The sequence below is a fragment of the Gavia stellata genome, chromosome 2 (assembly GCF_030936135.1).
Source record: "Gavia stellata isolate bGavSte3 chromosome 2, bGavSte3.hap2, whole genome shotgun sequence".
In the NCBI taxonomy this organism is placed as follows: Eukaryota; Metazoa; Chordata; class Aves; order Gaviiformes; family Gaviidae; genus Gavia; species Gavia stellata.
In genome coordinates this window covers 28,923,804-28,951,648 of record NC_082595.1, presented here as the reverse complement: position 1 = coordinate 28,951,648, position 27,845 = coordinate 28,923,804, and the positions used below count along the sequence as shown (strand labels likewise).

The 27,845-nt window shown below is 42.9% G+C and overlaps 1 protein-coding gene across 2 annotated transcripts; it reads left to right on the top strand.

Moving 5' to 3' along the window:
• Positions 1-364: 364 nt before the first annotated feature.
• GPR137B (G protein-coupled receptor 137B) lies at positions 365-27,662 on the top strand. 2 transcript variants are annotated; one of them, XM_009816591.2, is made up of 8 exons: positions 365-389; positions 1,602-1,978; positions 10,735-10,784; positions 15,843-16,065; positions 20,087-20,236; positions 22,325-22,453; positions 25,863-25,987; positions 27,431-27,662. In XM_009816591.2, exons 1-8 carry the CDS (start codon positions 365-367, stop codon positions 27,540-27,542), a joined length of 1,191 nt encoding a protein of 396 aa, XP_009814893.2. In that variant the 3' UTR covers positions 27,543-27,662. The 2 variants fall into 2 exon arrangements, with proteins under 2 accessions (XP_009814893.2, XP_009814895.2); XM_009816593.2 differs by lacking the exon at positions 365-389 and having other exon boundaries at positions 1,587-1,978.
• The last annotated feature ends 183 nt before the right edge of the window (positions 27,663-27,845 follow it).

Genomic DNA, 27,845 nt, shown 5'->3' with positions numbered 1-27,845 from the left:
TTTCCAAAGCTGACTGCTCCTGGTAAGGGTCTTAAAATCATACCTAGACACCTTAATAGAAGTGACCTGATTTACAGAAGCATTGAGAACCCACAGATCCCATTTCAGTCAATGGGAGCTGAGTTTGCTTAGCACCTTTAAAATCAAACTGCCTATGTTTCAGTACCTAAACATGGATTTCGGAACATAGCTTTAAGTGTTCAGTGTGGGTATTTTTAGGGCAGTATGGGCTTCACTTAGAGATCTTTTTAAAGAACTATCCAAACTTACATATGCTGTATTTATATTAATAAGCACAATTATAATAATTGTCTTTTTCAACAAAATAGTAGTTCTGAACTCCTCTTGGGGAGAGGTATTAATAATGGAAGTCATTATTTTAGTTAGTACTCAGTGTCAGTATCAGTATCTGCATACCCTTAACGCAGTGTTAGTTTACTACATGGACTCTTTCACTAAAGGAATCTTTTTTCACTGCTCACCAGACATGTGCGGTCCTCCTGGGTAACAAGCACTTCTCGTAATCAGCTTACTAAAAACGATAGAACAAAACATGGCAGTGCTCCAGCCATAACCAAGGTCTCTTTTAAAAACCTTGTTATTTGGTGGTACATGATGCTATACATGACCTAGAGATATGTGAAGCATTTCCACCACGCTACAAATGTCTAAACCACTCACTTTCAGTTCTCACTTCTCACCCCTGTGAGTCAAACCCAGCAGCCTGCCATAGCACCTATTAATTTATAGATTTAATCCCAAGGGCACATTTGCACACTTGTGAGAAGGCGTGTCTGGTCAGCTGTTGCCACAGTGATGGCACAAATAGACAACAACTAAGAAGAAAAGAACCTGTAGCTGCATGTACTCTTTGTTGAATTTGGGTATTTAGGGGTTTTTATTTGTTCCTGTATATGCTACGTTTGGAAGCCTTGACATGCTTTTTCTCTCATTGTAATGAAATGACTTATGTTAGAAGAAAAAGAAGATACTGAATGTGTTAGATTTGCTGTGCAAATTGTGTATTTCCTTATAAACACAAAGGTTTCTGCAATGCAGAGCTGAACTGTTACAGCTTATTACAGTGGTTTGAATTTCATGAGTACTTCAAGGTGCTTAAAAATTATTCCTGACAAAATGCAGCTAAATAAAATACTTGCTAAACGGGAAACAAGACAAAAAATTCGCACAGATACAATGTGGCTGCCGCTGAGAAAATGTCAGGAACCTGCTTCTTGTAGAAAATAGAGCATTACTTAACTAATTTAAAATCCAGATAATTTTCCTTAGGAGAAAAATCAGCAGTACACTGTTCAGGGGCTGGTGGATTTCTTTGTTTCTTGAGGATGGTAAAGATTCGTGCACAAACATAAGCAAAGGGCAGCTTTCTGAGCTGTTCCCTGCCAGTTGCTGACAAAGGCAGTCCTAATGAATCATTCTGAATTGTGATCATGTGCTACCAGCCCACAGTGAGCTGCCAAAGAGGAAGTGCAGCTTGTTTTCTTTCATTTTCTTGATTCCTATGCTGTAGGAAGATGAAAGGAGAAGGAGGAGGAGGCAACAGCGGCAGCCAAACTTAATAAATAATTCTGACGATTCCTGATATCAAATGGAGGCCCCTGAGTGGGACCCACTGAAAAATGACACCCTTCCGCCGACCCTGACGCCAGCTGTCCCTCCGTATGTGAAGTTGGGCCTGACCATTGTATATACTGTTTTTTATTCATTGCTTTTTGTGTTCATCTACGTCCAGCTCTGGCTGGTCCTTCACTACAGGCACAAGAGGTTCAGTTACCAAACTGTCTTTCTGTTTCTGTGCTTGTTTTGGGCCTCCCTTAGGACTGTGCTCTTTTCATTTTACTTCAAAGACTTTGTCACAGCAAATTCTCTCAGCCCCTTCATCTTCTGGCTTCTCTATTGCTTCCCAGTCTGCCTCCAGTTTTTCACCCTGACCCTGATGAATCTTTACTTCACACAGGTAAGCAACAGATATTTGGTTGATTAAATCTGACAGAATGGTAAGGCATTATTTTGTAAGAATCATGAGAAAAATGTAATTTCCTAATGTACCTTGGCAATGCAAAAAGCAAATTTCAGTTATTTAGTTGGGAATTTTAACTTTTTATCTATATGCAAGTGATCAGTGTTACAATGAAACTGGAGCCTGAAGTGATCATTTTAGGAATGGCAAATAATATATCTACTGTCTATTAAATGGGTGTCATTTAATTTAAAGGTTGGGGAAAAAAAATGTATGGGAGAGCTTGAAAGCTGGACGTCCAAAATGCCATTCTATTATTATTCTTCATTGTTGTTGTTGTTACTAGACTTCATAAACCTCCTGGCTTAGCAGACCTGATGTCTGTGTGCAGTCAGAACTGTAATTTCTAATTCTGCTGGCAGCTCCCCCCCCCAAGTTTTTCATAAGTTGGCTAACACGTTTCTGAGTGAGATTTCTATTCTATGTATCACAATCAAAACTGTTGATCGAGTCTTACTGCAGACCCAAATTACTATAATGATCTGTATTACAACTAGCAATGACTCCGGACCCCAGTAAGTGCTAAGCGCTGTACAGAGATACACCCTCTATTTCAAGGACACTGTGATGTAAAGGTATAGTGGAGTAAAGGGAATAGTGTCTCCATTTCAGAAAGAGGTCTTGAGAGTGTATCTGTGCTACGGACAGCTAAGAAGCCAGATCAGTTAGGCTGCCCAGTGCTCCAGGTTGCTACAGTTAGACTTGCTTGGAAGTATTTATGGTGAGCTTGGGTATCTTGGCACTGGGCTGCAGGATGAGTTATTGGCATGCTGAGGCAAAGAAAGGCTGCCGGGGTTGCCTAAGATCTCACAGGAAGCTTGCGGAAGGGCAGGGACTGGATTCTCTATCTCCTCAATCCCACTATGGTGCCTGGAGCAGGAAGCCAAACCTGCACTCAGATGACCCTTGTCAAAGTCTGCTTTCTCAGTGCAGGGGTAGTTGGCCAGGAGAGCAGCAGCCAGCCCTGGAGCACCCCCAGCAGTGCTCAGGATGCTTTGGGTGTTGCTGCGTGCCCCACTTGGACCCAGCTTGGTGCCTGGGTCTGGGTGCTTCTGTAGTGCCTACAGTGTTTAACAGAGCTCTGTAGTGATTGCAGGCCTGTCAATTCTGGACAGCCTGGCTGGAGAGATCAGGTTGCTTGTGAGAACTGCCATCCCAGAGCTGAAAAAGCAGCGATGGTAAGCATGACAGCTGTTAGAGGATCACTTGAGTTGTAGAGGGTATTAAATACTTAGAACACATACACAGTTTTGTGCTTAGGTTTACTTTTCTGGATTCAGTGTCTGAAACATTTGCTAACTCACCCCGCTCCACTCCCTGGGACTTGAGAAATATTAAGGGATTACAGGAACCTTTCATCTACATGCTACTCAAATCCAGCTCAGGCATGTGGTGACCCATGCTTTATCCCAGAGCTATTGTGAGAGTCATTTGATAATGGTGCAGTTCCCCAGAGGCAAACGTCCATCATCACACAGTCCATCCCCATCACAGCGGCTGGGACTTAGTCATAGCCCTAGGTCAAATTCTTCCCTAAGACACACACGTAGGGCTGCTGTCTGGAGGCAGAATGCAGCATCTTCGCTCTTTGCCAAGAGAAGCTGAGGCTGGCATGAGCACAGAGGGGACACAGCAGTCTGCACTCTGTGCATTAAAGTGCCAGCACTTGGTGGCTTAGTGTTGCGGGTAACTCATTCCTTTCATCTATGGAAGATCTAAAAAGAGAGTATGCAGAATGCACATGTATGTCCTTTTAACTTATTTTTGGCATTGCTGTCTGATACCATTCAGGAAGTAGAAGTCAGTGGTTGGAACCAGAAAATATGCTAAGACTATTGTTTCTGCCTTTGAGGCAATTTCTGCTTTGTCACCATGAGTCCTCATGGTCTTCCTCTGAGCCCCTCTGTAAAAGAGTGTCATAGTTACCTGTCTTGAAGAGCCGTTGTGAGGCTTTTGAAATAATATTTGCAAGGGACTTTCAGAGTTTGTGATGTGCGTCATAGTCTTTAAAGATTGTGGACCACTGTAGACAGCATATTATTAGTTTTGTTGTTTGCTTTAGAGTTGGTTGTTCCCAATGAAATCTTGTCTCAAATATTTCTCCAGCAAAAACAAAGCCTTAAGAAATACAAGCACAGCCATTGTAGGAATATAATGTAAGACACAGAATAAGTGCACATATTTTTAATTCACTGTTATTAATTCTTTACTTCTAACCATTAAAAGGTGGTTTGGCTTGAAATTCAGCATCTTCTTGAGACTGTATATTTAATGTGCATCTAGCTTTCCACAGTAGGCAAGCAAGAACTAGTGTGAAAGGGGTGGGGAGAGAGAATTTTGTTTCAGTAATGGCTTGTAACTTCACAGACCTGTTCAGAAACATCTTTTATCCTTTTTTCTCTAGAAGGAAGGCAAGAAGGGTCAGCAGCTGTGTCTCACTGCAAGAAAACCATGCTATTTAACTGGTGCTTAGCTAGAGGGAAAGAAGTGATCTATGTATAGTATAGGGATAGAGGACTGGAAAGGGACCTCTGTTTATCATCTGCTGTATGGCACCCAGACACGTGGCAGTGCTAGGAAAGCTTTTAGACATAGATGTGAGAAGAAAAAGTGATTCCAAAAGTATTGCAAATCCTCCTGGCCAAACAAAAAATCTCATTTGGCAAGTGCTCGAGGGCATTTTTCAGAATAATAAGCACCTTTGAACTTGACAGAAAGTTAGCCACAACTATTCTCTTTTTAATAGGTATCCCAAAGCAATGGGGATGCAAATTTAGACTGTATATTATGTGTAGCAAGACAGGTAAGCCATGATGGTGTCAGCACAGCAGGGGTTGTTCCCAGACTTGAGCATCACCATCAGCAGAAAGAGCTGTAATGCGTTGGGGCGGGTTGCTAAAGTGGGGGAACAGTGGACGAAAGAGAAGTTACAAACAAACTAGTTTTGGCTCAGAACAACTCCTGAGTGATCTTTGGATTAAGAGCCAAATTCAGGGTCCTTCGCTATGGTCTTGATGCCGTACTTATGGCAGAATAGAAAATAAGGCTGCTGCGGGTAAGGCTTATACAATATCAGGTCCTCTCAGAAATCACATACTGCAGAAAATACGTATGATTTCTAACGAGAGCACTAAATTTATTAGAATTTATTAATTCTGTGTCTCTATTCATTCTCTTCTAAAGAAAAAAAAATAAGATGACCTACCCTCTCAGGATAAGCCTCTGTTTACTTAGAAATCATTAAAATAAGTCTCAAGTGAAGATGAGATCCAGTGGCACTTCCATAAAACAGTAACCCAACACCAGCAAATAGCTGCATTGTACCAAGCCAGAGCAGCTCCCTGGTCCTGATCTGTCAGATAGGGAGCTGAAGTGTGTGTTTCCACCTACAGAGACCGAAAAGCCCATATATATGCTTGCCTCACACCTGCAGCTCCCACAGATTTATTATGCTGCTTGATAAAGCTAAGAATGTAAATCAGCAGATAACGTATTTTCCACTTTAAGTGACTCCGGACAGTGACGATCCCAGGACTCAGGCACTCTTTTATTTATGCCCTGCCTAGCCAAATCTTCCCTGCCCCTGGCAAGGGGAGACTGAGATGAGTCTTCAGGCTTTACAGTCAGCGCTGTGGGCAAAAGTATAAAGAGGCTCTGGGATATAAAATAAGAAGTTGCCTTTTTTGGTGCATGTGAGAGGTGGGCAGAGAAGGGCTTGCTTCACTTTGTCCTGTTTGCTTTAGACTTTACATTTCCCTGGGGAACAGGATACAAATGAAGCAGGAGGGAAGCTAGCATGGAGCATTACAGACTCAAAAGACAAGGTCAGGTCCAAAGGCTGTGAGCTGTAGGGGATGCTGGAAATCCCAGGCCTCCGCTGTGGCCAGGCACAGCAAATCATTTGGTGGGCTGTAGCTTTGATCGTCAGGTTGGGAACTTCTCCAGGACCTAGGGAACATGGTGCTGAGCTAAAGAACTGTGAGGCTGTATGGGTGGAAAAGGGCTGGTAGGCAGATTTACCTCTCTTTCCTCCTCCCTAACTATCTTCCCTTTTCTCTGGCATCCAGATTGAGAAGCTTACCCTGCCTCCCAGGCAAGGCTGATAAAATCAGGGACTTTCAAATTAAGAGAAATTGTGCAGAGTAAGACAGTTTAGAGGGGAGCGGGCCAGGCTGGAAGTGCCTGGCAGGGTGGGGTAAAACCAGCACAAGGCTGTCAGAGAGATTATGTGTATCTCAGTGGAACTGGGGTACGTGTTAGCTCTGGGAAGAAAATTAAGAGAACTCATCCTCTAATTGCTGGGGATAGCATTTCAAAAGTAACACCACTAGTGACAGAACAGAGAGGGCTTTTTATTTAGGAGAAATATTTAGTTTTTAGTAGAAATGAATACACCATATTTTATAAAGCTTGTTATTAATTTAAAGCATGCTTTAGATGTACATAGAACTACACAGGAGTCTAACTACAGATGGTAAAGCATCAGCGAATATGTTTGGCATAAAACATTGCCCTCAATATTGGATCTATAGGAGACAAATTGCAACTCTAGACTGGCTGGCTGTCAGCATCTGACATGAAGAATGAGGTCATTTGACTTAGAAAATAATTTGATAGGAAAGCTACACATGCAAGTTTACTGTGGCTGTCAGCCCCACAATGGTCCCTGCCCTTTCAGGACTATTTTTACCAATTTACACAAGGCTGAGTGTGGTAGTGAGTTATGTTGCCCATGTTTGCAGGCCCTACAAACAGACAGTAGAGTTTAGAGAGTAGAGGGAAACTTGCACATTAAGGGGAATCTGATCCAAACGAAAGACTGAACATAGGAGAAAGAGAAAAAGAGGAAGGTGGGCCTGGGACTGGAAGATACACAGCAGAGGAAAGGTGTACGTGCTGATGGTGAGGAACTCTGGGCCTGCGTGAGGTTGTGGCATATTTTCAGGGTGCAGAGAAGTTTGTATGGAGTGTGACAGAGGAAGAGAGGGCCATGGTGAAAAGAACTGGGAAGGAAAAGTACACGCTATGCTCCTTACAGAGTTTTTGAATTGAGAACTGGTAAATAAAGCTGAACTTCATTCCTGTGCAGAGGGCCAGCTTGAGACATATGCAAGCACTTAACACATACCTGAGGCTTTTTGGTAAGCTGAGCTGCGGCTCCTGTAAAAGTGTATTGATCAGCTAGCACTAGAGGTATACTGGAGGTTTGTGCCAGCCGTCACGTCGGGTCAGCTAAATCAGAGCATGAAATCAGAAAATTGCTCCAGTGAGATTTTCTTCTCCTTTTGTTCTGGGAATATGTGACTTGGCTTTGACACCTGTTTCATTGTTATTTACAGGGCCAGAGTGGCTCCTGATTTAACTTTCATAACCGTAGCTGGAACCCCCTTAAGCTACAGCAGCCTGGCCCTCTCTGCCTTCTCTGCTGCCCAGCAGCTCTGCAGAGCTCTCTGCAGCTGAGCTGCTGGTGGACTCCCATGCCATCCCCACTGCTCCTCTGCTGGGGCCTGGTAAAATGGCTTTAAGGTCAGATGTTTACATCAGTTCCTGCAACAGAAATTTTCCCTGGCTTTCATTCTATGTATTTCCCTGGCTTTCTGGAGTCCTTTTGTACTGCTGCAGTTTTATAAGCCAGACATATACCTCAGGGGAGTGGAGGAGGGAGTGTGAGAATCTCATTTGAGGTTTCCAGTCCTTCGGCAAAAACAAGGAGTCAAAACAGCATATTTCTCCTTTAAAGATCAAGTGAAAGGGGAAACACTTTTAAGAAGAAAAAGTAACCCTTTGGACATTAGAAAATTAGCAAGGAATTTCACTGAGTTTTCCGTGTTGCTGTTCATCTTGGGGGTCTCTGAAAAGTATTTTTTTAAAAAGTCTGCCTTCTGCTTGCTGTTTAGTCTATTCTTAGGAATAGCCTGGTTTGCTCTGGTTTGCTGGAAGACTTGCTTAGATGACTCAGATATTGACTGGAAGCTTTCTCAACACTGTTACGGGGAGGGGCCGTTGAGCAACACGTCTCTTGAGCTAAACAAATGTTAAAAGCAAAAAGCTGCACCCACGCATGTAGGGTATATTGAGATCAGCTTCTGACATCCTTACTCCCACTGAACAGCCCTTTATTCTGTGACAATCACATTGCTTCCAGCAAGGCTACTCATGAAATAAGGCCCTGTCAGTGTTTAAGCAAAGGTAGCAGAACTTGGCTGCCTGTGTTTCTGTCTAGCAGTGAATTTGTAAGTGTCCATGCCTTATACTCTCGCTTTCATTCTATGTAGCATCCATTTTTTATGCAATGTTTATTTTCTTTCTTAATGGTCATTTTTCTCTGATAAAATTCAGCAGCATTTATTGGCTGGGAGAGGTCCACCAAATGTAGAATCACAGTAACAGCTGTTTTGGTGATCTCGCATCTGGAGATCCTGCTGGATCTGCCGCAGGAACGTCATGTTTGGTTTTAGCTAAGTTACTCACAGAGCTTTTGCTGGGTAGGGCAGCCTTGGGCTGGTTTATGTGACAGGACTGCTCTGTGATATTATAAGGATGAGTGGATCTTTTCTGGGGAAACACAGGAGATGGTATTCAGGAACTTGTAAACTTTCTAGGTTTTGTGGACCCAGCACAACTCGTTGCCCACTGCAAATTGCTTGTCTTGTGCAGTTCTTTGCACAGGCTCTAAACACTTCTGTTCAGTGCTACTGCTGAAAGCTATCAAAATTAACGGTACAATATGTGTGAGTAAGTGCTACTCGGAACAGGTGAGGGTTGTGGAATGGCCCTAGAGACAAGTTTTACTTGTTTAGTTTCACTGAGGTCAGGAATCTGTTCCCTCCCACTTGCCCACAAGTATCTTCCAGAACAAGCAGGGCAGGCAACAAGTCTTTTACAAAAAGTGTACAGGAAGTATTTTGAACCCCATTTCTTCTCTAAAACCTGACAGCCCCTCTTTGTGCACCACGGAAATGCAGAATATTCACAAGCCTCTTATACCTCTCCTTTCAGTAGCAAGTAAGTAAAACAACATAAAACTTCTTCCTGAACTCCTGTGAGAATTCATGAATTTGGAGAATGAATCACAAAAATCTTCTGTAAGGGATACTGCCAGAGATGTTAACTGAAAACAGTGGCAATGGTTGCAGAATATTTTTAGAGATTTTTTTTCACTGACTTTTCAATTTTATTCCTAGCTATTATTTTTTCTAGGGCCTGCTGAAAAGCTCAGTATTCTGTGCTGGTTCAGCTAGTGCTAAGCAGGCTGATGTGTCACAAAAATAATTTCCATGTCAAGGCAGCTGTTTATGGTGAATAGGAGTTAGATGACAAGTTGTTCCAGGAGCGCTGGAACAAGTGAAGCTTGATTTTTCTCCAGATCTATGTCTCATGCTTGACTTTGAGCTGTTTCTGTAACTGGGATATTACTTACAATACTTTGCAAAGCACACTCTCCCATATTGGGTGATGTGTAGGATCATTATGCAGGGTTCTCCTCACAGAGGTCATCTATCAGATGCATTTATAGGGTTCCTTACTTATGTTGGGTCGCTAACTTTTAGGAGGGTGATAGAGAATCATGTCTTTGATGCTTCAAGTCTTTTTCCATCAGTTCTCTGACCAGAGTATTTTAAGATTAGTGGGGAGGACAGATAAACAAGTTGACAGGCAGACACATGCCTACACATACATCGTGATCATGTAAGTCCTGTTTCCTTGGGAAAGGATGATAATCATAGCAAATATTATGCAAGCTATACTAAAGGGCATGCAAAACCCAGTTAAATGGATGAGGTAGGATAACTTGAGGAGAAAACAATTAGGAAACAACACAGAATAAGTCAGACAGCATGTTTTTTTGTCGTACTAGCAATCAATGTGCTTCAGTGTTGGTTTAAATGAACATTTGTGAATTGAGTGTGTTTGGAAAGCCTGTTAGCTTATGAAAAAGCAGCGATGCTTACCTGTATTTTTTTTAATAAATAAGATATAAAATATGCTAATATATTTTTGTATAATTTCTGATGGTGGTTAAACACCTGTGACTGATATTACCTAGCTACACTGCAGGAAATATGTCAGTATTTTGTCTTTTCTGTTACAGCAAGGTAACTACTGGGCATGAGCTATTTCCCTGTAAAAATACATATTGTTGTATAGTGAACAGACAGTCAGCAGAAGCCAAATATACCTCAGAGTAAAACAAACAGTTTGGTTCTTGATGGCATCCTTTTGGCAATGTAACACGGGTACAGATGTATATATCCAATCTGAGGCCAGGGTGCTATGACAGGCTCTTCATGTGAATAGATCATCTGACCCAATATGCCAGTATGAGCTGGTCTACGTGAGAGACATGCACAGTTAGGTCATGTAAGAGCCTAATAGTTACTTGCCTCTATGATTATACTGGCATTTGTCCTCTTGTGAATACTGGTATAAAGGACCTTATTCACAAGCCAGAGTAAGTGAAAATAATGGTGTAGACAATTTGTGTACAAGTACATCATGGTTGCCTGATGAGTGGCTTTAATACTTTGCTTAGAGCTTGCCTGCCATGGATAAGTAATAAATGCACATCTGTTATGTAATGAAACCTATCATTACATTTCTTGTGACCTGTGAGACAGGATTCCTGCAGATCACAGCATCTTTCTTTACTTACATGTATCCTATGTTTGATGCAATATTTTTCTGTTTTGCAGGTGATTTTCAAAGCTAAGTCAAAATATTCCCCAGAGCTACTGAAATACAGGTAAGAACTATGCAAACATTCAATGAGGTAAAGAAAAGTAGCCATGCTCTTTGAGAAACACTACGTCTTTGATAATGGGGTGCTTATATCTCAGCTATTCCTATTTATATACCAGTGTTTTATGATGATGGTTCTGAGACTAGCTTCTTCCTATGACAGTTAGAAGTCTGTGTCTTTTCCCAACACAAGCACCATTTTTAGACATTGACATATTTCAAAGGCAAATATTTCAAATGCAAGCAGAAAATACTCACCCTGGTGATTTGTTTATGGTTTCTTAACAGTTGTATTGCTAGGTGAATTCAGATCCAGTGCTTTGGTAAAGGTAGCAGATTTATTTATTGTGACAGGAATGAGTGGGACTGGGTATGTATTAATCCATGAGGTCAGTGGTAGTAAAAGACTCGAAAGTTCTGGGAAGATAAGAGAAGAGTTGTGAAGGGAGAGAGGTAGAGAGAATGGATTTAACTTGCTGATGTGTTTGAGAGTTCACAGTTAACCTCCCCCGACTCCACAGAGTTGAGGTTATGGTAGCTTTGTATTTAGGTAGAGAGATTTGTCTGGGATCTTGTTGAGCAGGAGGGATTGTCAGAAATTAACTTGAAAGCTCCCCAAAGGGCAGTAATGTCCAGAAAGCTGAGAAAGAGCTTAATAGATTAATGTTTATTGTGGCAATGCCTAAAAGCCTCAGTCAGGTGCAATGTTGTTTAGACAGGGGAAGAGAGAGAAGCTGTCTCCATTCTAAAGAAAATATTTTCAATCTGAAATCAGGATAGGAAAGAAGAGTAATTTGAAACTGAAATCTGTTATTTGCTAACTGTTCAGGAGAACACAGTACTGTATCAACAGGTCAAATATTAACATTGTCCTTGCTCTGGAAAGTTTATTATCCAATTGGATTTTGATACAGCTGGAGAAGCGATCATCTGGAGGAAGTGCTTCAGAAACCATGTAGAATGGCAGTACAACGAGAGCAGGCTTGGGGTGGGCTGTGCTTGTTCTGGTGAGGGTATGGGACACACAGGCTGTGATGGCTGACTGAGGGATGTGGACTCCATGCTGAACTGCAGCTGATGCAGAAATTGTCAGGATGGGAACAGAGGGGCTGCATCTATTTTGGTGGCCTCAGGAATGCTTTTAAGTTAGTGGGTCTGTGTGCATACTTTGGCCACGTCCCAAACCACAAGGCGCAAGAGCTGGATGCTCCCTGGTAAACACCGTGGCATACAAATACATTCACCCCCCTTCGCGCTCTGGTTTCTGTGGGAAGGAAATCCGGGAGTATGGGCTGGCAGACAAGCACAGCACACACCAGCCAGGTCCCCGGCCAGCCCCCAATGCAGATGGCTTTGCACAAAGCCTGGGCTGCAGGTCAGGGTGGTATAGGGCAGGTCTGTGAACATGTTCCTGGCTGGCTTTAGAGGTGAGAGGTAGAAGCTTTGAACCTCATCTGTTACTGATGTTTGTGGCAAGGCTTTATTCCTGAAAACTGCTTGAAAATGTCTTTCTTCAAGCAAAGGGAGCTTGTGATATTTAGTCAATGCCTATGAAATGACTACATTAGCACCCTGCGTGTAGCTCTTGGAGCATTTCCGTTCCTAAACTTTTACATATTGTGACTGGAATTACTCATGCACAGACTACCCTCCCCACAACAGCTCGATGTCCACCCTGACTCTTGCCTACTGCATTTCTAACACAGGTCACTCTTAGATCTGGTCTAGCCTTTTCTCTCTTATTCAGCTCTGTTGGTAAAGGACGTCAGTAGTATTTTGTTTTAATATCTAGATCTCTTAGCATTAATGTGGTTAGCCTGTGCAAAAGAGCCATATAAATAAAGCTGACCTTGTTTCCTATCTTATGCAAGGCAATTGAAGTGGTGCAATACGTGCACACCCACAGCTGAGGTCCTGAATCTTAATTGTAACGGGCTAGTGAAAGATCATAGAATCACAGAGTGGTTTGGGTTGGAAGGGACCTTTGAAGATCATCTAGTCCAAACCCTGTCCCATGGGCAGGGGCATCTTTCATTAGATCAGGTTGCTCAAATCCTGATGGAGAGATGGGTGATGGATGATAGAAAGATGGATGGCCTACAGACAAGGGCTGGAGTCTGCACGTACTGAATTTGATTATTCTTCATTGCTGAATATTCACTTTTTGCTTTTTTTTCCCCCTTCATTTTCTTTAATAAGTGTCAGACCTTATTGCCTGGTATTAGCATTTCTGTAATAGATAATGGCAACATAAACAGGGCAACAGAGAGGTAGGAGTGCGGTATATGTATTGGCATACATCTCAGAAATCAGAATAATTTCAGATACGGAAAAAATTGATAAAATCCTATCAGAGATCCAGAATCTTAAGCAAACTTCACTCAGCACGGCCTTCGTGATGTTAGTCACTGTGGCAAAAGAGCTGAAGACTAAGCCTGTGCCAGCCCAACTTCATATTGAAACAGTTGTTCGGCTCGTCTCCCTGGGCTTGGGGATTTCTTACAGTCACTGGGTTTGGATGAGGCTTGCTGTGCTGTGTGTGCATGCCTTGTTACACAGAAGCTTCAGACACTGTATGGTTCCTGGGGAAACCACATACAAAATGCAGTAGTTTCAAACAGATTTTCCTGTTAAACAAGGCAAAAGTCACTGCATTCATCTGAAGTTTGATTTTAAGCTCAAAGAAAAACTTAAGGATGCATCCAGCCTGACACAGAAAGAATAGAACACCCTGGCATGTGCCTTCCCCAACCAAGCTAGATTACACACAGGTCCTTTTAAGGGACTAGCCCTAAAATGGGGATTAGGCACAACAGGCTTTTGAATAGTCACTGGTGCAATCTGGAAGCACCGCTCCTGCCCTGCCTTTCTATTTTCTAAAAAAACCCATATGCTTATTCATGCCTTGTAGGTGCCCTTGTAGTTGGGCTGTGAGGATACATTCTGCCTTTAAGTGAGTTAGGAATGCTTTCTGCAGCTGCAGAGACCCTAAAACTGCCTGAGAGACACAGCCTGCATCTCCATCAGAGCTTCTTCAGAAGTTCAGCAACAATGCTTCTGTTGTCAAAACAGGCAGCCGTTTTCCCAGCCACATCATGTTAATAAGGGGGATGGAAGATCATTATGTGAAGAGCTGCACAACAGACTGGCCATGACAGCTCACCCTGGCATGTATGGGAGTGTGTGGGCATGAGAGAGTGACAGTGCTTTTTTTTTTTGCTAAACTCTGTCGAGGAGGAGCCTGGCCTGGAAGCCTCTAAGCCTTGCTGGTTGCAAGCCAGCATCAAGGGCATGCAGGCTGCGCTGAAGCAGAAGGTCCCTCTGACTAAGCTGAGCAAAAAGAGAGCGTGCAAGCAGGCAGCGTGTAAAAGCATACCTTTCCTCGTAAGCCCAAACCCCACAAGAATATTTTACCTGCACTGTAATGGGGGAGCAGAGATGAGACTATTAAATAGGCTTTGTGAGGGGAAGGAAAGGAATACACATGGCTGTCACTTAAAGACTTTTGAGATATTAATAAAAGCTGTAAATGTACCACCACTACAACTGGGAACTGCATTCTCCAGAGGAAGCTGTGTGAGAGAGCAGCTTCAGGACTGCAGTGCTTCCAGCATTAGACTCTGAGGTTTAAAGGAACTACCTTTAGCTGCTTATCCTAAAAACAGAGCCCTGCCCTGGAAGGTTAAGAATGACCACAATCTTCCCCCTGAGAGGGAATTTCCATGACTGGCAAGGAAAAGACAGCATCCTTGCTCACTGACAGAAATAGCTGGAAAGAAGGGCATTGATTCATAAGCAGGGACTTCTAGGCTTTCAGTTCTCCCTGTAACACATTTATAAGGTCTCAAAGGTATACCCCTTCCTTTCTTGCCCTCTGAAAAGAAGCCAGCTATGCTTCAGCTTTGTAGCTGTGCTGATGCTATCCCAAAAGGATATGAATGTGTGAAAGAAAAAGATCACCATTGGGTAAAGTATTTTTAAACAATCAGAATTTGATTCCTCAGGGATAGTCTGGATGTTTGTTGTCAGCCAAATTCAAAGTTCCCAGCAGGCATGAAAAGCTGTGGCTGAAACCTCTTGTTCAGTGACTGCAGATTATGACCCTTACCAGTAATTGCCTTGGTCAGCAATGATAATGAAATAAGCAAACACCTGAAATGGAAACATGCTTTTTTGCCCTTTTTTTTTTTTTTTTAAGTGAAAAGCTCCACAGCTATGCGTAGGAGTAAAGAGGAATTGGAAGCAGCTTTCCTAGAGTATGTGGTATAGTTATATTGCAGGTATCAGCGCTGGGTAGGTGGGAAAAAACAGATGGTGAAAACAAGTCCAGCTCCTGGGCTTCTGTCTGTCACATTTCTGTTCCAGCTCTGCTCCTGTGGTTGTGCAAATGAATCATTTGCCTGGCATAGATGGCAAAATGCCAACCCAGAATCAATATGCATATTTAAATTTCTTGATGTTTCTTTCAAGAGGTTGCCCATGACCAAATTATTTAGGAAAAGGAGCAGAGAAAGATGCTGGAGAACCAGTAACTCAGATATTTTTCCTACTGTTAGACACTTCCCTAATTTAATATGAAATCTGATGGCAAACATCATCAGTCAGTGATGCTTCTCATGGCAGTGGTTGTATAGTAAAACCAGGGTCAAAACAAGTCCATTCCAGGCAACTCAACCTTTTGCGAGCTTTCTCCTGTCAGTGAGTAGTCAGAGGGTTTGTACTATATACGAAGTACACACTCTAAGAAAGTACATGTGTATTTTAAGTAGTTTTTAAGAACTGTGCTGTTGTATTTCTGCTGCAAACACTCTTCCATGTTTTGCTGCTTGATACTAGGTTTTTTACTTACAGCTTGTTGTGTAACTGTAAAAACAGGTTTGAAATGAACTAAGTAAGTCTCTCCAGCAATCCGGAGCACTTTGATTTGGGCTCAGGCGGCTGGTCACTGTCAGCTGTGGCAGCCCAACATGTACAGCTTTCATTGCTCAGAGTGCAACTTCCATCTCATGACTGACACTTGCTGAACAATGTTGCTAAAACTGTTTTCTCCTCACTCTCCCAGGTTGCCCCTCCACCTGGCTTCTCTTTTCATAAGTCTCCTCTTCCTCTTGGTGAATTTAACATGTGCAGTATTGGTGAGGACACAGAATTCAGAGAGAAAAGTCATTGTCTCTGTCCGGGTGGCAATTAATGACACGTTGTTTGTGCTGTGTGCTGTTTCACTCTCCATCTGCCTGTATAAGATTTCCAAGATGTCTTTAGCCAACATTTACTTGGAGTCCAAGGTAAGGTACATTTTCAGTTCTTTTCAAGTACCTTCTGAGAGACAAGGGCAGCGCGAGGCAAAGCCACACAGTTCTTTAGAACCCCCAAGAGCTGGAGGCCTTAAACTTCACAACTTGCACTTGGCTGGCCATCCTGTTCAATATATCAATTAAATATTAAGTGGTAGCAAGCGTGCTTTTGGCTAACACCAGTGACTCCAAAATACATATTTTTGAGGCGGAGTTTACAGAACTTACTGGCTGGAGTTTCTCACAGCTGTTTTTCAGGTGGATACTGTTTTCTTGAGGTCCCCATCTGAAGACCACTTCCTTTCAGTACTGCTACATAGGAATGGTCTATGCTTTGGGATCCTTCAGCCTGTCAAATGATTGACTGATTAAGTTAACTGTTTAAGGTAACAGCATGCTGAAGATAAGGCAGACAGAGGAATATGAATCTCCCTTTATACGTTTGCGTACTGTCCTATAGATAATGAGAATGTGTTTTAAAAGACTTAATACCTTATAATTTAGCCAAGTGGGGAGAAGGGGAAAAAAGTCTCTCCTATTACTCTACAAAATGTTCTTTAAAGAAATCATGTTAGGTTTACAGCTTTGGACACATTCAGTGGTCAAGGCGCTGGGTGGCGTCACATAAGCATGCTGTGTTTATTATAAAATCAGTGAAGATGGTTTATATCTATAAATAATGAAACAGGGCTTTCAAAGGTCCTTGCATTTGCATAATCTTAAATTACTAGTTTAACCAATAGCACATTACCATTACCACAAGAAACCTTTAAAAAATGTAAGTTTCAGCTGCTGTTTAGAAAATCTTATAATAAAATTCCTCTCTCCGTTTACTTAATCAGATGAAAGGAGTACGTTTCCTGTTTAATCAAATCTGGCCATACTGCACAACAACTGAAAGTTCAGGGCTGAATAGAAGATTTAAAAACACAGCTTAGTTTGTTTTGTTTCTTTCAAGCCTGTCATTTGCTGACCAAAGGGCATGGGCAATGGATTATTTTTACTAGTAAGAAAAGTTTTTCTACTGCTGCAAATCACAGAAGCATAAATCTCTGTAACAAAACAGTGTTAACCTAAGGGAGGCTTTGGTAGATTACTTTGTTCCATTTCCCCCTCCTGCAGGAAACCTGATCTTCTTCAAGTTATTTCATAAAAACCAAACAAAGTCTAACAGTATTGCGGACAGGAAGGGACTGGACACTCAGCTGATGAAAGTTTGAATGTGGAAATGAGAATTAAAGAGCGCTTTGCTCCTTTCTGCTGACCTGAAATGGGAGTTTCTCTGGGGACTTCCAATAGGATTTGACTGCACATACTTAGGGATACAGAAAGCTGGAGCTGGCAGTGAAAAAACATCCTGGTTTAATCTACTACTGTTGTGCTGAAAAAACTAGTTAAAGAAGAAAAATCCATTCTCTGCAGTGATATTATAGAAGTAGCGTTGGAGATAATGCATGCTCTGCGGTGCATATAGCTAGGCACTGGTACTAGCAGCCTTTTATTTGCATCTTCTATCTGCTGGCACGTATCTTCTGACCACATGTGAAAACACGGTCACCTCCATGACCTGGCCTAGGGGACCGGCCTGGTTCTTTGTGCCAAGGCTACGACAGCACAAGAAGGTACACAGCCCAGCCCTTAGGTGCCAGCTTGGGCCAGTTCTGTGCTGGCCAGAAGCATCATGTGGTGAGACATGCTACCAGCTTGGGGCTCCCCCCCCTCTTCTATAGGGGCCTGTGACTGAAAAAGGATTCATCTGGCTTTACTTTCACTGCTGCGCTCTCCTTTCCCCAATCCGCTAAGTATATTTGACTGGCAGCAAACCCAGGACAATTTTACCCCTTTTTTCATATTTGCTGGGATTGAAATTTGTTAAATCTGCATCATAGTTAACTATTAACTATTAAAGAATGACAGCTATGTAGGGAAACCTATATAGGGAAATACCGACCCCATTCTGCTCTTCACTTCTGCTATCCCCAGTCTGGAAATACCACTGAGCTGGTATATGGTATGTGCCAGTCAGCAGCTTCTCTCTGCTCTCTCACTCTCGGTTTCCATGACAGCGGCACTGACTTGCTAGTACCGAAGGAGAATAGAGAAGTGCCTAGCAAACATTTCCTCTTTGTGGCATTTCCTGCTTGCTCGTCTTGCCACAGCTTTCACCACTGCCTGATACTATGTATCTGGCTTCAATTCCCATAGAGCACACACAGTATCACAGAATGACAGGGGTTGGAAGGGACCTCTGGAGATCATCTAGTCCAACCCCCCTGCCAGAGCAGGTTCACCTAGAGCAGATTGCACAGGAATGCATCCAGGTGAGTTTTGAGTATCTCCAGAGGAGACTCCGCAACCTCTCTGGGCAGCTTGTTCCAGTGCTCTGCCACCCTCATAGTAAAGAAGTTCCTCCTCATGCAGCAGGCTCTTGGCTCACTCCTGACATGGCTGCAGGTTATGGCCTGGTGGACAGTGGTAGTTCCAGCATGTTTTAAGCAGGAATTCAGTCAGAGAGGTTGACTGTACTGGGGATTTTGTAATACTCCTGAGCCTGAATCAATAGTATTTTGCTGGGAAAACAGGCAAGCTAGTTTTCTGCAAGCTTTTCTGACTACTCCCTGAGTTCTTCTTTACTGACACTCACCAGGGAGTGCAGACTGAGGAGCTGGGTTGGCAGAGCCACAGGGACAATAGCCACCAGCGTGAGTGAGCAGCAGAGGGGCCCTGGTAGTCTCCTGAAGACCAGGGATTCAGGATATGGTGACTTGGTGACTTTCCCAGATACTTCACTAACTATTCTGTTATGTCTGTGCTCTACCTGCCACAGTGCTTTGGACCTCTGCTCCTTGGCTGCAAACCTGGAAGCAGAGTGTGTGAATGCAGGGAATAGGGTGCAGACCTTCCTGTCTCCTGCACTGATATAAAAGGTCCTATGAGGGGAGGAGCAACTTCCCTCTTCGCCTCTCTCTCTCACATAGATGAGAGGAGCCCATCTTCGTGGTGCCAGGTCTCTGCCAGGAAGAGGGAGAGGGCAGGGCTCGTGAAGCAAATGACTGCAAGGTATTTTGCTCCCCTAAAAGCACACAGAGCTTTAACCCACCTTTCCTCCTTTGGCTGCACAAAGCACTATGCCAGAGCCAACTGTACAGAATTTAGTTTGAGCTTCTTCCTTCAAAGTCAGTCTCATTTTTGTATACCTCCCTACCTGACACACACTGATCCCTGTAGCCATGGATCCTGGATTCTTTCCTAGGCTTGCTGCTACACAAGTCTGGTGCTGGTATCTCAGCGCCCCACAGTGACCCTCCCCACCTGACACAGTGGTCAGGTGTCTCACTTATTCCTCACACTGGATTAGGCTCTTTCCCCTCTTTGTCCGTTTTTCTCTCTAGGGCTTAGGAACTGTTCTGATTTCACACTTTGCAGTCTCATTCCTCCCCTTGTGCCCAAGCTCCCACTCGAAGACTGCCTTGCGTGGTCACTCTGCCCTTAGACTGTGCTTCCACTTTGTCTCCTTTGTGTTGACATTAGGGAAGGCAGGATGTTCTGTTCCTGTCTGTGTTGTGTTTAACTGCTGACTGTCACTTAGGAAATAGGTGCACAGCAAGCAGTTGTAAAAAGATGAAAGGTTGCATCATGCTAGCTAGCCAGCATCTGATACAGGATGCTCTATAGCTAATGCACAGCCAAAGGCTGAATTCTCTTGTTCCAGCTGATACCAAGTGTAGTTCTTATGTGTTTTCATTGCTCTGAAAATAGCACTTGTACAGTAAGTTGTAGGAATTAGTTGCAGCCCATCTTGGTAAGGGCTGGAACTGCTACCATTGTCTGGAAACCACCATACTGATAAAATACAGGAATATACATAGTATAGGATATACTGATTGAAGAAGTAAAGAGAAAAAGTCAGTTGCATTAGGCAGAGTAGCATGACAACCCTTGAAGTCCATGCAAAGCAATGTTCTTGTCAACTTCCCTTATGAATAATAACCTGTGTTTAAATCTCTTCCAGGGCTCATCTGTCTGTCAGGTGACAAGCATAGGAGTGACTGTTATACTACTTTATACCTCACGAGCCTGTTACAACTTGTTCATCTTATCGTTTTCCCAAACCAAGAAAGTAAATTCTTTTGATTACGATTGGTACAACGTATCAGATCAGGCAAGTATGAAAATATTTGCTAATGAGAAAAACTCATTCTGCGTGTGATGGCTGATTTCCTAAATGCTATGATGAGAGGCATTAATATATTAAAATTCAATTTTTTTTTCTTTTATTCAGTGCACTAAGATTGTTTTGCTCCAGGAATACAAATTTCAGCATAAGGAGGAAAAAACCCCAAACCAGTGCTAAAAGAAAGAAGTAACCACTAGCCAAATGATTAAAAAACTCAATCATTTATTTACCTTGATTTTATTGTTTAAAAAAAATCCTTTTATTAAAAAGGCAGATGTTTTGTCCATTAGAAAGAATGTACTGTAATTGGAGAAGCCAAAAAACAGTACTTGAGTCCACTGAAATGTTCAGTTCTGAAGTCATCATCAAATCTCCCATTGCCATCTAGGACTGTGGAGTTATTTACCTGAATTCTGTCATTAGTGTGATACCTTCTGTAGTTTGAGGATAAGAATGTGATTCTTCCCAACCTTTAACTGCAAGCGACAATTAAGATTGAAAACTAATAGTGATAAAAACACTAAAGGAAATAGCAGGGGATTCTTCATTGAATTTTATTAAATTTGAGCATCCAGTTCCTTTCTCTGTTTTGAAGCATGTAGTGAGGTCCCAGTAGTTTTCCAGCTCTGTTAAGGCTGGGCAAAATGTCAGGCATGGGTCTGGACCAAGTACATTTTGTCTGGCCTCAACATCCTGGACACGTGATGTCTCCCCATACTCTCAGCAAGCACCTGTAGACCAAAAGCAGTGTTCCCAGCCACGCAAGGGCCTTGTATTGCCAGGGTGGCCAAGCAAACCTGGAGCCATTAACAATTTTCTGTTGAGCAGTAGATAAAACTGTAAATAAGAAGTAGGTAAACAGTAAGGTAAGATTGCCCAGAGGACCTCGTTACAAGTTAGTTGAATAGGGTCTGTCAAGGGACCACTAATCAACCCTGCTGTGGTGGAGAGGGGTGCAGCTACGTGGTGCCACTCTGTGCAATTAGAAGACACAGATCTTAGGCAGAAGGGCACTAGGTTGTGAATCATCTCCTGAATCAAACATTTTCCCTCTTGTTGTTGGGGCCTGGAGTGGTGGTGGTGGTGGTGCTGCTGAGCCCTTGCAGGGGGCACTTCTTTTGCTGACTCCTACAGTCTGGAGTAACAGGGGCTGGAACTTTATGACCAGAATACTTGGTCCTATTTCCCCAGTGGAGGCAGAGGTGGTTCATAGGGACCTCACTAGAATGCTTTAGGCCTTAGATCACTACTACTGATTTTTGAACATCTGATCTGACTTGCGACATGAGGTTTGCCTGGATTTTGGGGTAAATTATTTAAACCATATGTAAAGGGCCTGAAACTAAGGAGGAGGTACTCAATTTGGTACCAGAATCAAAAGTCACTTTTAAAAGTACAGGCCAATGTTTGTACTGTGGTACTGCCTCAGGTCACCTGTCAGACACATTACCCTTTTCTCTTCTGTGCAAAACACATGAAAGGACAGGATTTGCCCTCTGCAACTATGGTGAACAGTGGAGGGGAAATCTAGAGAGAAGTTCAAAGCTAATGCTAGAGTAACAGCATGGTTATTCAAGCTAGCAGTGTGCCTCAATTTGAAGGGATCCAAGCCTTAATTTTTAAAAGGCAGATTGCCATCAATACTCTTGAAGACCTGGGCATTGATCGTTCCTTTACGTATTATTCCCAGCTGGAAAAGGACTGGAAAACTAGTTTCTCATTAGCTGGATTTCATTACTTGATCAAATGGTTGCTTGCCAGGCTCTTAGACTGGGAAGACCCCTGCATTAAACTTTGGTTTTGCTGAAGGAAAGATAGCAGCAGGAGAAGGAGGAGGAAAGGTGGAAGGAAAGGGTAGTCATGTACCCAACAAGATAGCATTTTGATTTTTTTGGTATGCCTTTAATCATTAGCCAGGTTAATCTGGCTTTACTGGATGGAATTTCTGGCCATGTTGTCAAGCATTTCAGCCACTTAAATACAGACCTTCGTAAGAAGACATGTTGCCTCTTGCACCTTTAAATGAGCTGCCATCTTTATTTTTAAACACATTTCTCTTTGACTTTTCAACAGGCAGATCTGAAATGTCAGCTGGGAGATGCAGGTTACATAGTGTTCGGCGTGATCCTTTTCATCTGGGAGCTCTTGCCTACTTCCTTGGTTGTGTATTTCTTCCGTGTCCGAAACCCTACAAAAGATCTAGTAAGTGGAATTTGTTAGTGTATTTGTTAGTGCAATGTCCAGGCAGGTCTGGAGGGCTTGGCTTCTGAAGAAGATTTTGCTTCTTTACATTTGGCTTCTCTTTCTCAGTGTGTCCTTGGCAGAATAAAAGCAATGCAGACTTCACGCTATACTAAGTCCTCATGAGAGAAACTCATCATATTTACCCAGAAAGAAGACAAACTGTTTCTCAGGCAGTTAAAAATCTTCTTAAATTTAGGGACATCTGCCCTTTGGGTTAATAACGTACTTCACTGGTGTCACTGGAAAAGAAGTTTGTTATCCAAACTTGGGATCTTTCATCACATCGCAGTGAAAATGGTTGTGTGCTAGCTCTTCAATGGCATGTATGAAATAACAGAATTCTTTCAACCCTGTACCCAATGAATTGTTTCCATGTCAAAGACCAATAGCCATAATAAGCACTTGCTGACATTTTTGTTTGCTATTTCAGCAGAGCAGAGATTAAGGTGTGAGTTGTAAGGATAATTCCCTGTTAAGTATCCTTAATATCTAGGTGGTTAATAGATGGACAGGCATCTTTTTGTAGCTGTAGGCAACATCTCCAGTTTAGCATAGGATATAGTGGTTGACAGGCACATGGGGAATATCAGCCCTGCACTGGGATTACTGAGGTAATGTCTCTGTTTCTGTAGGCCAAACCAAACCAAAGCTAATATTCCCCAAGAAGGATGTGAATGGTAAATTCATAAGTAAGCGATGCAATTAATAGAATAACTTTTTAGAGAAGACGATGGTTTTTATTCTCACATGTAGATTTCAGAGACAATGATAAAGCCAAGCTGAACAAGGAAGTAACAAATCCCCACCTTTATAAAGTCCTTCTTACTGTTCACCTGTGATACCTGACATCACACTAAAAAACCCCATGGACCCCAGTGTCCATAAAAAACAAAGCTCAGCCCCACTCCTGCTTAGAAGTTACCCAGGACAACTGCAAAGTGAAGAAATGTTTTAAAGTACAGTCCAGTGGTGCTGCTTTTCTAAAAAGTGACCACAAGAGAGATCTCATTTTATTTAAAGTGAGTTTAGTAAGGCTAGACCTGGTGGTCAAGTTTGGATAGTGTGGGAGAGATTCACAAGAGAATGAAATTAAGGGACGTGGTCTAATCTTCACTTTCAAAAAGCTGAGCACATAAAGACTTGGAATCCTACTCAAACGAGAGCTCAAATGGAGTCAAATAGGCAGTATTCTCTCACAAGACAAAGAGCACTGTGGTAACACATGTAACATCATTGTATTTTTGCACTGTAATTTGCAGAAAGCCTTCAATGTCCAACTTCATAAAGATACAGTTCAGAAGAGCAAATCAGTGATATCACTTCTTTTATGGGTACCTTTTTTAGAGTAGAAAGTATCTGTCATATTGGATAGGTCATATATGGATTTTTTCTACACAAGACAAATATTTGTGTTAAACAATATCCTGGTAAGAGGAAAACTGGAAAGAACGTTAGAAAGAAACAAAAAATTAAGAGACTCTGTAGCAAGGCAAAACTGAACTTCAGTGCAAGTATGCCACAAGAGGGAGACCAAGGGCCACAGGACTTTAGTCTAATGTGCTCAGTAGGCCAACCGTTACAGCAGTGACGTATGCAGTGGCCTGACAGCATGGGGTTAGAATTAAAACAAACCCTCTTTTAGTTAAAAAATCTTAACAACTCTGGTTTAGTAAAAATCCAAAATGTTCTTTATTTTTATCAAGGAACAATCCCAAGAAATAGTTGTCCTTTGGTTTTACATTACATTCAGGACTTCAGAAAGAAAAAGTTTGTGCAGAGGCAGCCTGCTTTCAGCACTGTTCGAATGTAAAGCTCCACTCGACAGAGGATTATAGCCTGGAACGATCTGTCTGTGTGCTCTGGTGCTGACACAGGGTAACTGCAGTGCGTGATCCTTTGCCTTCCCATACCTTCAGCCAGACAAAGTTGGGAATGGAGAGAAGACAGAGATGGACCTATTTTTATTTAACATCTAACAAATAGGTGGAGATTAAACTGCTCTCCTGCTTCAGGCCGAGGGGAAGATGTCATCCTGGCTTATCCACAGGTGCAGGGAACCCTGTTACCTGGGGATGGAAGCAGTAGATCAGTGGAAGAGGCTCAGCTGGATCCTAGATGTCCCTCTGCACAGTTTCCAGAATCAAACTGATGTTTTGAATCTTGTATGTTTTCTGGTTTGATTCATAAGGAAATAAAAGCAAAATGCTTTGTAAGTGAAGGAGTTACATGTACAGCCCTTTCCCTGTTTTATCAAAGGACCTTTCCTTGGGATTTGACCCTCACATCACTGTAGGGTACATGCTGAAATTGCTCAGAGAAGTCCTAAGGGGCTTTTCAGCTGTGGTTTCATTAAGCAGGGTGCCAAGGTTCAGCATGAGCAGTTCCTGAGGCAAGGGAGGTAAAGCACCAGGAGGGAGAGTTACAATACTGCGGCCGCACCTCAAATAGTGTGTTCAGTTTTGGGCCCCTCACTACAAGAAGGACATTGAGGTGCTGGAGCGTGTCCAGAGATGGGCGACGAAGCTGGTGAGGGGTCTGGAGCACAAGTCTTATGAGGAGCGGCTGAGGGAACTGGGGTTGTTCAGTCTGGAGAAGAGGAGGCTGAGGGGAGACCTCATCGCTCTCTGCAATTACCTGAAAGGGGGTTGCAGAGAGGTGGGTGTTGGTCTCTTCTCCGATGTGACTAGCGGCAGGACAAGAGGAAATGGCCTCAAGTTGTGCCAGGGGAGGTTCAGGCTGGATATTAGGAAAAATTTCTTTACTGAGAGAGTGGTGAGGCACTGGAATAAGCTGCCCAGGGAAGTGGTGGAGTCACCCTCACTGGAGGTGTTCAAGGAACGTGTGGATGAGGCATTGAGGGACATGGTTTAGTGGGCACGGTGTGGTGTTGGTTGATGGTTGGACTTGATGATCTTACAGGTCTTTTCCAACCGTAGTGATTCTGTGTGTGATTCTGTGAAATGTGGGAGGTAAAACCAAATCTCTTTAGGTGTTTCATATCCTTCAGCTCCGCAGCTGCTTCTCTACTGCTCACTTCAAGTCAGCTGGCTAAAAGTGCAAAGTGTCCAGGATGGACAGGAATTCAGCAGATGGGTTAAATGCATACTGGAGAGTAGTTTCAGAAATGGGTCATATCTGTTAGCTAGAAGGAAAGAAAACAAAAAGCCGTTAAGATCAGTAGACTATCACTACGCTGGTAGAGAAAAACTTAGATGCAAAAAGATTTCTGTTGTCTACAGCAGATGTAAAATTGCCTGTTTTATTTTGGAAGCCAGGAGGTAAGTCTGCAGTGACTTCTTTTCAAAGTCAGGCTTCAAGCAGTTTATCTATCTGTTGCAAGCACTGACTGAGGTTTCCCTTCCCTCAGGCCAACGCAGGAATGGTCCCAAGCCATGGCTTCAGTCCCAGATCTTATTTCTTTGACAACCCTCGCAGATACGACAGTGATGACGATCTAGCATGGAATATTGCACCACAGGGGGTGCAGGGCAGGTGAGATACAAGAGGGAGCTGCTTGCTTCCTGCAACAGAAACTGGAGGAGGAAGAACTCTTGCACTGCAGAAGACTAATGCAAACTGTCTAGCTCCAATTGTTGCATAAATTCCAAGGGGTGAGGGGAAGCAAAGGGGGAAGCTGAAGTGGAAAGGCAGCACCGAGCGACTCTAGGGATCTAAGGGCCCCATAGAGACTACAAGGACACAAGAATGAAAACAGTTACATAATTTAAGAACTGTAACAGCATGCTGCTCTCTGAAAAACTCAGTTCTTTGGGGTTGCATGTTTCACCCTCTGTTTCTTCCAAGAGGGGCCTAAGAAGTGCCATTTACTAGTTTTAAGTGTGTGAGCAAGGCAACCTAGAAAAACAGATGTCTCCCTGCCTTCAAGGGAGAGCAGGGAAGAGCTCGACAGCGCAGGCAGCAACTTGCAACAGTGGTAGCAAGAAGCATCTCAACTTAGGTTGCCCTGTAACGTGGCTAAATGTCTTGGAGTTTACCTGAAACGAAGGGGGCATTTGCTTTCCCACTTGCTGAAAGCTTATGCGAATCCCCCTAAATGCTGAAATCCCACACAACCCGGTACTGACACAAAATGCCTGTTTTCTCTGCGTAACTGTGAGCTTTAGGTAAGGATTCCCTTCCAGGAAGGAGAAGTTCACAGCAACAACAGCACCCAACGCGGAGAAGGAAAGGCACTGCCAGGACACTATCTTGCCCTGAAAGGAGGCTCTGTCATGTGTTACTCATTTGCTGTTCCTGTATCTACACTATGCTAGTAGTAATTAGTGTACTCAGTCATCTTAAAATGAAGGCTAACTTGCTAACTGTAGCTAACATACCCAGATCTAGTTCTTGTCACTCATTTAGCTAAGATTGTGTAGTCACCGTCTTTGAGCCCAAATCATGATTCAGTCAAGTTGGATATTCAATATTTACAGTAGAAGCACCCTCCCTTCCGCACAGAAGGAACGAGCTACACTGGTAACATAGGCACAAACCAGCCATGTGCGTTGTCTCACACTGCTGGTGGGAGAAAAGCCATTGTGCCAGAGCGGCTAACCAAGCACCAGTCCCTTGTACATGGACACAGGAGGTTTAGGTCTGTCACTGACAGGCCCTTGCAGTGCTGGGGCTTGGCATGGATTAGCAGCACCACTTCTAGGGTCTTCAAACACCTTCTGGATTAGCGAAGCAGAAAGGGGAGAGTCCTTACTGAAATAGAAGAATCAGGAAACAGCGAGTTGAGAACACTTGGGCCAAAATAATTTAAAGATCAGAAAAATACATAGCTGCTTGAATCCCTGTTTGGGGTTTTATTTTATTTTTCCACTTCAGGGTGAGAACTGCATCTATGTGATTGCATTTTGCCCACATTCACTAACCAGCTATCTGCAGAAACAACCTGCCAGTCACTAATTCTTCTGTTTTCTTTTTAAGTTTCTCTCCAGACTACTATGACTGGGGCCATCAGAACAACAGCTTCATGGCTTACATAGGATCCCTCCAACAAGATCCAGCACTGGACACAGACCGGCCAAGCCCTATATAACTTCAATCAATTAACCACAGCCTTCTAGGACATTCCAATATTAAAACAAATGTTCTGAAAAACAAAGCTTAGCAATTTTTCTTCACCTTTTGGTTTTTAGAAGTGTTCCTATGCACAGATAAATGAAGACCTTGTCTTTGCCACAAGCTTTTCATAGTTCAAGGAGAAGTATAAGCTAATGATTTAAACTTTGAAGACTGTTCTAATTAATACCTTGTTCTAAGCCACGGTGGTTTTGGCTTTGAATAGAGTTGTTAGAGGGTATAATTTAATCATTTTATGCTCATTTTAAAAGAGCAAATT

Coding starts and splice junctions, on each gene's coding strand:
- GPR137B (XM_009816591.2), top strand. CDS start 365: ATGGAAGTCATTATTTTAGTTAGTA. Junction 1,979..10,734: donor TGAATCTTTACTTCACACAG/GTAAGCAACAGA, acceptor TCTGTTTTGCAG/GTGATTTTCAAAGCTAAGTC. Junction 20,237..22,324: donor GGTACAACGTATCAGATCAG/GCAAGTATGAAA, acceptor ACTTTTCAACAG/GCAGATCTGAAATGTCAGCT.